Here is a 12,891-nt window from a genome sequence, read left to right as displayed (position 1 = left end):
TAATTAACACATTGGCCCCGTGCAGAGATAATAAAACAGTAATTAAGTAAATGGAACGACTGCCCATCATGGTACTATTGGGATTTTCTTCCATGGGCACATTGGAGCAGATGTATTAAGCCTTAACAAGAGATAAATGCAAGTGTGATAAAGAGAGATAAACGTCCAGCCAATCACCTGCCAACTGCCATGTTACAGGCTGTGTTTGAAAAAAGTCAGTTAGCAGGTGATTGGCTGGACATTTCTCTCCTTATCACATTTGAATTTATCTCTTGTTAAGGCTTAATACATCTGCCCCAGTATAACTGGGCTCAGATGTGAGGGCTGGAAGCTAGGGGTGCACAGTATGATGCGCTTGGCAGGGGAGTATGTGAATTACAGTAGCAGTTGGGGTCTATATTTCTGTAGATGTTTGTCAGTGAGTTTTGCTGTCTCTTGCAGTCCCGTCCCAAGCGACCGGAGAAGACGAATGTGGAGGGGAACTCCTTGGAATGCCAGAGGTGAGTGAGGTCCAAGTATTGAGTAACCAAACCAGCACAACAGAGACAAGGGTGGATGTAGGGGCCAGGCCACCTCTAAGCATATTATTGGTCGCTCCCTCCCTCCCCATAGTGACATTGCACCCTTCATTTTGGGACAAGTCTGGATGCCTTAAAACCACCATAGCAGCCCCTACCACAATTTGCTTCCCACTGTTCCACTCCCAGCAGTTGCAGTTTAATGAGATGCAAAAATGTGAATTTTGCGATATTTTCGCCAAAAACGTTGAAATCGCACTTTTTCCCCAATTCGCATATTTAATGAGTCCTGTGTTAAAAAAATGTGTTAAATATTTTTTTTTATTTTTTTTTAAACAGCGTGGGGTCCCCCCTCCTGAGCATAACCAGCCCTGGGCTCATTGAGCCGGATCTGGTTACAAAAATACGGGGGACAAAAAGCGTAGAGGTCCCCCGTATTTCTGAAACCAGCCCCGGACTCTTGGACCGGTCCTGGTTCCAAAAATACAGGGGACTAAAAATCTGGGGGTCCCCGTATTTTGAAACCAGGCTTCAACAGCCCGAAGTGTCATACCACAGCCGGAGGACACTTTTTATTTAAGGTTCCCCGGCCGAAACATGAGAACCGTGGCTGGTCAGCCTTGGATGGGGTACCTGGAGGAGAGGGGAGCCCCCCAATAAAGTGGTCCCCCCCCCCCCCAGGCTTCACCCGTCCAGGGCTGAAGCCTGGGGCTGTCACCGGTGTCCGTGGCCAGAGGACGCCGGCCTGATAGGGTTAAATCTCACATACGTAACATTGCTTTATGCAGGAGAACTACAAGTGCCAGCAGACCTCCCCCGCATGCTGGGACTTGGAGAACCACAAGTCCCAGCATGCGGGGCATTAATGGGCCCGCTGGGACTTGTAGTACACCTGTAAAAAGAATGTTAAAAGAAAACACACACACACAGAAGTATAACTTTATTTCATACACACACCTCACTTTTACACCAATATACCTACCAACCCAGGGTACAGCGCTGGTCTGTCTCCTGCATAGCCAGCTCACCCCACACTGACAGCGGGGTGAGCCGGCTTTCTCCTGTGCAGCTAACAGCCTCTGTAGCGCTGTCCCAGCACTACAGAGGCTGAGAGCATGATTGGCTGATGCGTCTCCATGGAGATGGATAGCTCAGCCCTAATTGGCTGAGCTATGCGTCTCCATGGAGACATCTGTCCCACCTACGGACACATTCTTTTTTTGGGGGGGGACAAAGCTGAATCAGGTACATAGATTGTAAGCTCCTCTGGGACAGGGACTGATGTAAATGATTCTTCTCTGCAAAGCGCTGCGGAATACGGGCTATGTAAATAACTGGTTATTATATAATAAAACCCCTGTGCCCCTTTATTTTTTTCTCAGCTATGTTGAAGGTGAGGAGGGAGATCCTGAGTCTAGTGAACAAATGGAGATCCCCCTCCTAGACGATGGTATGGATCTACTAAATGAAATCTTTGAAACCCTGAACACAAGATCACCTGGGGAGAACTGTGCATTATATGGGGCGCACAGCCTGGACTGCTTCAACCTGCAGGACAGTCAGTACTTCACACAGGTGAGTGGCTGCTGGGGAAAGGAGAGCCATATATCTCACAGGTAGAGGGGAGTACAGGTAGGTGAGCGCTAAATAACAAGTCACAGCCTGCAGTACCTCAAGCAGGGGCAATGCTGGCCAGGCAACAGGGAGGGAGAGAGGTTAGCCAGTACCTCTAGCAGAGGCAATGCTGGCCAGGCAAGAGGGAGAGAGAGAGAGAGAGAGAGAGAGAGAAGATAACCAGTACCTCAAGCAGCGGCAATGCTGGCCAGGCAAGAGGGAGGAAGAGAGAGAGAGAGAGAGAAGATAACCAGTACCTCAAGCAGCGGCAATGCTGGCCAGGCAAGAGGGAGGGAGAGAGGTTAGCCAGTACCTCAAGCAGCGGCAATGCTGGCCAGGCAAGAGGGAGGTAGAGAGGTTAGCCAGTACCTCTAGCAGCGGCAATGCTGGCCAGGCAAGAGGGAGACAGAGGATAGTCAATACCTCAAGCAGGGGCAATGCTGGCCAGGCAAGAGGGAGGGAGATAGAGAGATGTTAACCAGTACCTCAAGCAGCGGCAATGCTGGCCAGGCAAGAGGGAGACAGAGGATAGTCAATACCTCAAGCAGGGGCAATGCTGGCCAGGCAAGAGGGAGGGAGAGAGGTTAGCCAGTACCTCTTGCAGCGGCAATGCTGGCCAGGCAAGAGGGAGGGAGAGAGAGAGAAGATAACCAGTACCTCAAGCAGCGGCAATGCTGGCCAGGCAAGAGGGAGGGAGAGAGAGGATAGCCAGTACTTCAAGCAGGGGCAATGCTGGCCAGGCAAGAGGGAGAGAGAGGATAGCCAGTAACGAGATAGATACAAACATTGGCAAGAATAAACATAATACATGGTTTTCCCGTGCTGATCTTCTGCTCTCCCGCCTACAATCGGTGCGTAATGCAGGTGTAATGACTGATCTTCCTCTGCTGCACCTCCCGACCCACAGCTCCTCTCTGTAAATACATCCATTGACTCCTTTATTCCTTGCAGAATTAAGAGATAGATGTATTAAGCTTGGTGATGACTAAGTCAACTGGTTAACCCGGACGGGATACGCTCATTTACTGATATCCAAGGTTCATGGAACCTACCAAGTGGTGAATTTTGGAAATCTCTCCAACTACATACATTTTTTACATCCTCGTTTAAACTATGCGAGTTAAGTAAGGCTCTAACTTCTTTCCAACAACTATTTGTGGACCCTCAGTCCCCTCTGCATACAATTTCTCAACTCTATGATACCATTAAAGACAATACTTTCCCTCTACCCACCTCCATCACAGGAGCTTGGGAGAGGGAACTACAGGGGTTGTATCATGAAATAGATTGGGGAGAGGTCTTTCACAATACTCAGGCAAGCTCTCTTACTCTAGACCCCCTAGAAAATCTATACAAGATTATTTATCCATGGTACCGGGTTCCCACAAGACTAAACAAGATGTTTCCAATAAATGCTGGATATGTAATGCTGGTTTGGGGATCTTCCTACACATATGGTGGGGATATCCGATCCTTACCCCCTTCTTGGTCTACTATTCTTAAATGTTCAGAAGAAATTTTAAAAGGGAGCTGTAACAAAAGGCCCAGATTTCTGGATACTTAATATTACACTAAAAACTTTAAAAATTATCATCTAAGACATCTTAACAATGCGGCAAAAGCTATAATACAGTACACTGGAGATCAGCTAAAGATCCCTTTATTATAGATTGGTGTAGAAAGATTATTATGTGGAAATGGAGGATCTAATTTCTTTTCCCTCTCGTAATCCTTCTAATTAACTTTAATTGTCACAACCTGACCATCATCATTATACTTATCCCTCCTTAGACATCCATAATTGCCTCTACATTTTCTTCTATGATCTCCCATCACCTTAAATCCTGCTTCTAATAATGATCATACTCATGTTGAATAATGAGATTCTGCCCTTCTCCATATGGAATTACAGTCTCTCTCTTTTTCTTTCTCTTTATAGATTTCTCTTCCTTTTTTTTTCCTTTATACTTTTCTGTTCCCTTCTCCCTTTTAACAATATACCTTGCATTGAACCGTTTCTTGTTTTGAATACAAAAGTATATTTTCTCAGATGGAGCCGCTGTCATCATTTTTGCCAGACGCTGGTAACTGGCGCCTGGCATGTCGGTGAACATGGAAGCGCGAGTGTGTGAGACTCTCACGCTTCCATGTTCACCGACATGCCAGCCGCCAGATAGTCCATTGCCGAGAATGGGCGCGTGAGAGTGTCTGACGTGTGCGCACCCCATTAGCCGGCGCAGGCTGGCTATTGGTGCAATGGGAGCCGCTCAGATAAGAGAGGCTCTATCTGTATATTTTTGTTTGATGTACTCGCTTGTCCATGTAAAGACGGTTTGGAGTTATCTCCTTCCACTTTCTCTTCACCAGGCTTAATACATTTGCCCCTAATATCCTGCTGCTTGCGCTCACCTACACAGCTCTCCCCAACGCTTCCTCTTCATACACCTCTGACCTCATCACTAGATACACCCAGGCGTGTCCTCACTGCTCTACATCTAGGCAATGTCTCCCACCACCACTCATTGAATCCCACCTCTTAGACTTCTCCCACCTATGGAACTTCCTGATCACCCAGCCAGCACCCCCCGGCTTCTTCCCCCTCACCTTACAATCTTTCGAGAGTTCCCCTCAATACCTACCACTTCACATCTTGCCCACATTACCCCCTTATACATCATTCCCTATTAGAAACATAGGAACATAGAATTTGACGGCAGATAAGAACCACTTGGCCCATCTAGTCTGCCCCTTTTTTAAACATGTTACCTCAAACTATATTTGATCCTTATTTTTTTGTAAGGATATTAATATGCCTATCCCAAGCATGTTCAAATTGCTCTACTGTATTTGCATCTACCACCTCTGATGGGAGGCTATTCCACTTATCTACTACTATCTCTGTGAAGTAATTCTTCCTCAAATTTCCCCTGAATCTTCCTCCCTCTAGTGTCAGTGCATGTCCTCGTGTTCTGTTGCTCCTCTTCCTGTGAAGAATGTCTCCCACCTGTACCTTGTTAAAACCCTTGATATATTTGAAAGTTTCTATCATGTCCCCCCTTTCCCTTCTCTGCTCTAAAGTATACATATTAAGATCTTTTAGTCTTTCCTGGTACATTTTGTGATGTAGGCCATGCACCATTTTAGTTGCTCTTCTTTGTACAGTCTCTAATGTATTTATATCCTTCTGGAGATAGGGCCTCCAGAACTGAACACAATACTCTAGGTGAGGTCGTACCAATGACCTATACAGTGGCATTATTACTTCTTTCTTTCTACTGCTGATACCTCTCCCTATGCAACCAAGCATCTGACTTGCCTTCTTCATCGCTTTGTTACATTGCCTACCTGCCTTTAAGTCCCCTGAAATAGTGACACCTAGATGCCTCTCTTCCTCAGTAGTTTCCATTATAGTACCATTTATACTATATTGAGTCTTTGGATTTCTGAGACCCAAGTGCATGAATTTGCATTTTTTGGCATTAAACTGTAGTTGCCATGCTCTTGACCTAGATCCTCAATCATTTGTTTTACCCCTCCTGGTGTGTCTACCCTGTGCATACCTTTGTGTCATCTGCAAAAAGGCACATTTTACCCTCAATTAGCGCCGCTGCATCATCCACCTGGGTCCCACTCCCAGCCAGATTAAAGGGCGGACACAGAATATTGTTCCCCAGGTCCCCCCTCTGTCAGGAGCCCACCCCCCCCAGCCTGGGCGCAGTACCATCACTAGCTCTCCTGATTTCGCCCAGTGTGTAAGTAGTACAGAGGCTGTGGCTAGTCTTGCATGTGACAAGATGATACCGTACATTTTATTTGTCCATGTATAGATTTGTTCCAGTACAGGAAAACTTCATAAAATAATGGTCTTTCAGTTAAGAGCTAGAAACAGGCATTTATAGCTAATATACTCCAGTAATTTAAATGTAATGTACACAATCCATACAGTGCCTTTTTACAGGACTCATTCTAAGAGTGTAATGTAAATTAAATAGTTCAACATGGCACCAACCCTATATTGAGGGAAGTCCAGATAGAGAACATTTTGTCCCTAGTGGAATCGATCATGGTGGGAGGTATGCACAATCTAACATACACCCCGGTCCCCAGTCTTTAATGCACCCACACCACCCACCTTAATTCAGCCCAGGCCACTGTATTCCTCTGCCCTCCTCCCTCCAGCTTGTTACCCCTTAAGGGCAGAATTCTCGTTACCTCAAAGCCCATGTCTGCCCCTGTTCTACCTATTGTTTTGGAAGGCAAATATGGACCTTATACCGGTCCGTTCCCACGGCCGTGTGCATTCACTCTGCGTAACCTTAGATCTGCGTGCGCGTTCCACATCATTCGATGTGGGTGTGGGATGTGGGTGTTACCCCGCAGGCTGCCAATTAATGTTTATGTAAAGCATCCATTCATAGCCAGTGCGAATGTATGCACGCTTTGGTAATGGTGGGCCGGCGAACTACCATTCGCAAGATGGGATCGGGTTCACTCGCAAGGATGCAAATTCTCATCCGCGCGAATGAACCAGAATTCCCCCCTATATGAAGGTACGATTCTGCTACGTTCACCTTACATTTACAGAATATCTCATTGATTTGTGCAAGGCAGAGCATATAGTATATAGCACTTACCGCATATTTATTGCAGCGTTAAGCTGTGTACACACGGTGCGATTTGGGCTATCGATTTTGGATTATATAGTCAAAAATCGATAGGAAGTTCGTGCAAATGCCGCATCCAGCCTGGATTCGATTCCTATGCACAGCCCCACGGCATCATGGTCTAAAGTAGCAATAGACTGTGCAGCACAGCCCATTCCTACTATCCCGGAACAAGGTCCATGCTGCTCAATGCAGCATGACCACCCCCCCTACCACCGCCTCCAGAATCTGTGATGATCACAATATGCCAGGATATATAGGGCCTGATTCTGGTTGACTCTGTAAACTGCGAAAAATCAGTTTATCGAATGCCAGGGCACCCGTCCCACCGAAAGTCTGCCCTCCACCGCCGAATCCCCTTACTACCATGCAAGGGGATGTGTACTGAAGACACATCCCCTCTCATGTGTCTGCTGCAAGAAAAATCATTGAATGAGTTCTGCTGGGCTCGCAAATAAAAGTCAGTGGGACAAAGACAGGGCGGGTGGCTGATTTCCTGTGATGTCAACCGCCTGCCCCCAGCGCACATCGGCCTGTCTGCGTAGCCATGGGAATGCCCAGAGTTTTCATGGGGACTCCCATGAAACACTGGGCGTTCCCATGGGTAACACCCATCCCCACGCACCCTCGGCCCGCTCCAATCCCTGCAAATGGCTCGGCTGAAGCCGTTCACAAAGGGGACCTGCACATGCACATGCACATAAGAGATCATAGTTTCCAAACCATCGGAACATGGCTGAATTCAACCCTGCCCGAACCAATTAGAATCACTCCCTTACTGGGCACTGTATCTTTTCATTACAACTTTAATGACTGTATTTAAAGAGGTTCCAGCTTTGAGAGGTTTATACCAAATTTGCATCCTTGACAACCTGCTAAAGCTCTGACTTGGACTGTTGTTGATGATTCTATATTTCCCTATGCAAAAAGCATATTCTGATTATACATATAATGAGCAACTGCTCTCTCTTCTCCAGTTCCACTCCATAAACTCCCCCAGTGATGAGGATCTCAGCCTAAGTTTGAGCCATCCTAGAAATTCTGACCTCTGGTACCTACAAGAAGAGGATGAAGACTCTTTGGACCACCAAGAATTCCTGGAACTCTCCACCCCAGCAGCTGAGGACATTTCAAATACCGCTCAAGTCAAATCATGGACCGTCAAGGCACCCAGCCAAGAAGATGCTTTTCTGGCAGTAGAAGACATTGCATCAATCTCCGAGAGAACACACCAGACTCCTGAGGTGCCCATCCCTGAGATCACCACTTTCACATCTCCAGAGGTTATATCAATAGCCCTTAAGCGGACTTTGCAGGAGCCCAAGGTCACAGCTGAGAAACATGCAGCTGTTCCTGCCCAAGAGCCGGAAATTGTTCCTCCACTGACAGAAGCTGAAAATCAGAAGAATCTTTTACCAGCAGTGACCAATGAGGATAAAGGGGACAGTAACCTGTGTGGGGACACCCGCCGCCCTGTATCTGGATCCTTTGTACGTGCAGCACTTTCTCATTTTCAGCCTGGCCCATTGGACCCCAGATTGGTATGGACTGGGGCTAAGAGAGAGTCCACAGAGTCCCCAAGATCTGTATATAGTACGCGCTCATTTAACACCCAAAGGGCCATCTTTCAGACTTTGAGCAACCCGAACCCCAGCACTCCACCACATAGTATCCGTCCACCTTTCCTCAGGACACGGAGCACACCCAAATTAGAAACAGAAAGCAGTCCTACATCTGCTATCCCTATACTCCCAACCCAATTACAAGGGCTAACATCTGCAACAGCCAACAGAACCAATGCTGACCAGGACAATGTCCTACCTCAACAACCAGCAGACTTCAGCTCACCCACTCTGGTCAAGGTCTCGGAGCTAAAGAAGAAGTTTGAAGCAGAAGTACCAAAGATTTAAGCTGGGTACACACTTACCGATAGATTATTCGTACAGCCAACAAAATTAAAAAAATCGGTAGGACATCAATTTGGGGGTACAAATGTTAAGTCTATGAACAACATAATTTATAGATGTAGAAGTTTGGCATGCAGCATGGGCAATGCCAATATATCATGCAGATATATCGGAGTCTGTACAGGCGGCCCATCAACTAGGTAATGTTTTGGCTTCAGACCCCATTGAATAGGTGGACAGGCACATTCAAACAAGTCTGCTGGACCGAAATATTGGGAGTGTATGCCCTTTACCATTTGTACATAAAAGTCTATGCTGGTTTGTGATTGGGTGACCAGCACAGCCTGGTCGGCGAGGCAGCCAATCAAGTTGAACCAGTGTGTACCCAGCCTTTGAAACCAGCAGCAATTAAGACATTTTCAACTATTATGTTGCCCCTGATGTGATACACTATTAAACTTGAAATACAGAAAGCTAATACCTGAATTCTATCAACACCCCCCAAAAATTGGTCTGATACATCCTACCACAGTGTTGGTAATAAGCAAAAGTGTGATAAGTACAGTATATCCTGCATTCCCCAACACTAACAATACCAAGTTTATAGTAACTAAAAGTTGATCACAAAAGTATTCACAGCGCTTCACTTTTTCCACATTTTGTTATCTTACGGCCTTATTTCAAAATGGAATAAATTCATTTTTCCCCTCAAAATTCTACAAACAATACCCAATAATAACAATTTGAAAAACGTTTTGGGGAGATTTTTTCCAATTTAATAATAAAAAAAAAAAAAAAAACACAGAAAAACGAAGAATTCACATGTACAGAAGTGTTCACATCCTTTGCTCAATACTTTGTTGATGTTGATACACCTTTGGCAGCAATTACAGCCTCAAGTCTTTTCTAATACGATACCACAAGCTTGGCACACCTATTTCACCCATTCCTCTTTGCAGCACCTCTCAAGCTCCATCAGGTTGGTTGAGTCAGTGCACAGCCATTTTCAGATCTCTTCATAGATGCTTAATCAGATTCAATTCTGGGCCACTCAAGGACATTCACAGAGTTGTCCTGCAGCCACCCCCCTTTGATATCTTGGCTGTGTGCTTAGGGTTGATGTCCTGCTGAAAGCTGAACCGTCGACCCAGTCAGAGGTCATGAGCGCTCTGGAGCAGGTTTTCATCCAGGATGTCTCAGTCCATTGCTGCATTCATCTTTCCCTCTATCCTGACTAGTCTCCAAGTACCTGCCGCTGACAAACATCCCCACAGCATGATGCTGCCACCACTATGCTTCATTGTAGGGATGGTATTGCCCTGGTGAGGAGCGGTGCCTGGTTTCCTCCAAATATGGCATTCACATCAAATAGTTCTATATTTGTCTCATCAGACCAGATAATTTTGTTTCTCATGGTCGAGTCCTTCAGGTGCATTTTGTCAAACTTCAGCCTGGCTGCCATGTGCTTTTAACTAATGATTGGCTTCCATCTGGCCACTCTACCATACAGGCCTGATTGGTGGATTGCTGCAGAGCTGCAGATATGGTTTTCCTTCAGAAAGGTTCTCCCCACTCCACAGAGGAATGTTGTAGCTCTGACAGAATGACCATTGGGTTCTTATTCACCTCCCTGACTAGGGCCCTTCTCCTCCGATAACTCAGTTTAGATGGCCAGCCAGCTGTAGGAAGAGTCCTGGTGGTTCCAAACTTCTTCCATTTATGGATGATGGAGGCCACTGTGCTCATTGGGACCTTCAAAGCAGCAGATATTTTTCTGTACCCTTCCCCATATTTGTGCCTCAAGACAATCCTGGAGGTCTACAGACATTTCTTGGTTGTGCTCGGACATGCACTGTTAAGTGTGGGACCATATATAGACAGGGGGTGTGTCTTTCCAAATCATGTCCAATCAACTGAAATTGCCACAGGTGGACTCTAAGCTGTAGGAACGTCTCAAGAATGATCAGTGGAAACCGGATGCACCTGAGCTCAATTTTGAGCTTCATGGCAAAGGCTGTGAATACTTATTTGTGAGGTCTAGTGCTGTCCACACATCAGACCAACTTTCCTCCAACTAGTTGCTTGGATGGAATAAAAAATATGCTACTGGATAGGAGCAAATGTAATATTTACTTCAGAAATTTGCTCCCAAAATCTGGAAAAGGACAAAAACTGTTGCTCAGACACGGTACTGTAGTTGAACCAGTTTGATTTAAACAATTTGACTGAATGTTTTTGTCCATTTTCCTGGGTTTGTGAGCACATTTCTGATTGTCCTTTGCTCCCATCCAGTACCAGATTTTTATTCCATCCAAGCAACTAGTTGGGTGGTTGGAGGAAAGTTAGTCTGATGTGTGACCAGCATTATTTTATTTTTTTTATATATTTTTAATAAAATTTGAAAAAATCTCCCCAAAAACCTTCATGTTGTCATTATGGGGTATGGTGTGTCGATGATTTTGAGGGAAACATGCATTCCATTTTGGAAGAAGACTGAAACATTACAATATGTCGAAACAGCGAAGTGCTGGGAATACATTCCGGATGCACCGTACATACACACGTCTCAACATAACGTATAAGTTTCCTGCTTTGAAAGTGAATGTAACAAGCTCCTGATACTGTACATACAGGACAACTTTGGAACTATAGCCTGGAAGATTCTTGTTCCGTTTAAAATAAAAGGTATTTTTATGAGGACACTTGCTGTAATATTTCTGGGCGTCCCAACTTTTAAATAAAATTCATCCGCCTGGAGATTTAAAAAGCTGCACAACGCAGGTAAGTCAGACCTGAAGCTCCTGTACTTTCCAAAGCAATTAGTCCTTATTGAACTCTTTCACAAGCAGTAACACACATTTGGCAGGGAGGTGTAAACACTAAACAGGGATTTCACATCTGTTGTGAAACATCCATAATACATAGATATTAACAGCCAACATAGCCCTGCAATGCCCTTTGGTATCCTCCTGTAAATAAATTTAAAAAAGATAACCATGATCCATAAACTTGAATGCAACGATGTACCCAACAAATAAGTAAGGCAATGAACATGGCTCAGTCAGTTTTTAGAATAAGCTTCCATGTAAAAATAATTATATAGTCCTGTTTTTGCCTTGCACTCTCTCCCAGTTGGTCAAGACATATGTTCCAATCACAGAGAACATTACCCTAGCTATTTCCCATCCAGAAAGACTCAATTTCATAGTTCTGTGTGTCTTGTATGTGATCTTGGGGGTTATTCTGGTTAATTCAAAGGCAAATTCCTTCTCAAATGGACAAAACCATGTGCACTGCAGGTGGGGCAGATGGAACTTATGCAGAGAGAATTAGATTTGGGTGGGGTTTTACTTCAAAGTGAGATCTATATTGCAGTGTAAAAATAAAGCAGCCAGTATTTACTCTGCACAGAAACAAAATAACTCACCCAAATCTAATTCTCTCTGCACATTTTACATCTGCCCCCCTGCAGTGCACATGGTTTTGTCCATTTGAAAAGGAATTTGCCTTTGCGAGCGAACCAGCATAAGGGCCCGTGTTCCATGTACCGTAAGCAGCTTCCGAAACATTACACACTCAATTACTTACTTTGATCCACAAGAAAAGAACCTAAAATCTACCTTCTTTCATTTGGGGGGTCCAGCTTTTAGCTTTGCAACTATTGAACTTGCTCCCTTGCACAGTTCAAGAGGCTTCCACTTCAGAAACCGTCAAAGAACAAAAGACTCACGACTGAACTAGTGGCCAACGCGTTTCATCACATCTCTAAAACCCATAAATGCTTTGCTCTTTCTGTAGTCCATTAACACGTATGTTTCGTTTCTATCATGGGTTTAATTAAAATGAACATGGCAACACATTCAGTTTTACTAGAAGCAAGGGGGAATAGGATTTAAAAAAAAAAAGTTTTGCTCCTTAAAGACATAAGCAAAAGGAGAAAATCAAATGGAGGAACAAGAAGACTTAAGATGAGCGAGTTTGGTGGAGGAAGAGAAGATAATAGCAGATCACCAAAATAACAACATTTGCTCAGTATTCACTACAGAAGGGAAGGGTCCACAGTTAAGTTGCAAGGACATTTATACAAAGAAAGGTAGATAAAAGTACATTTACAGAGGAGGTACTAACAGAACTCTCAAAACCGAAAGTAAATCAAATCAATAGGGCCAGATGGGATACATCCAAGTA

At 44.9% G+C, this 12,891-nt stretch overlaps 1 protein-coding gene across 1 annotated transcript in view; it reads left to right on the top strand.

The window, feature by feature from the left end:
- Positions 1-11,679, top strand: part of DENND1C (DENN domain containing 1C) — a 54,093-nt gene extending 42,414 nt beyond the window's left edge. The window contains exons 20-22 of the mRNA XM_083185388.1: positions 442-500; positions 1,901-2,093; positions 7,774-11,679. Coding sequence (XP_083041514.1) covers positions 442-500; positions 1,901-2,093; positions 7,774-8,706 — 1,185 coding nt within the window. The 3' untranslated portion in view covers positions 8,707-11,679. The remainder of the gene's footprint in view (positions 1-441; positions 501-1,900; positions 2,094-7,773) is intronic.
- Positions 11,680-12,891: the final 1,212 nt, after the last annotated feature.

Source organism: Crinia signifera, chromosome 4 (genome assembly GCF_055691185.1).
Source record: "Crinia signifera chromosome 4, ASM5569118v1, whole genome shotgun sequence".
Classification (NCBI taxonomy): Eukaryota; Metazoa; Chordata; class Amphibia; order Anura; family Myobatrachidae; genus Crinia; species Crinia signifera.
This window is presented reverse-complemented; position numbering and strand designations above follow the sequence as displayed.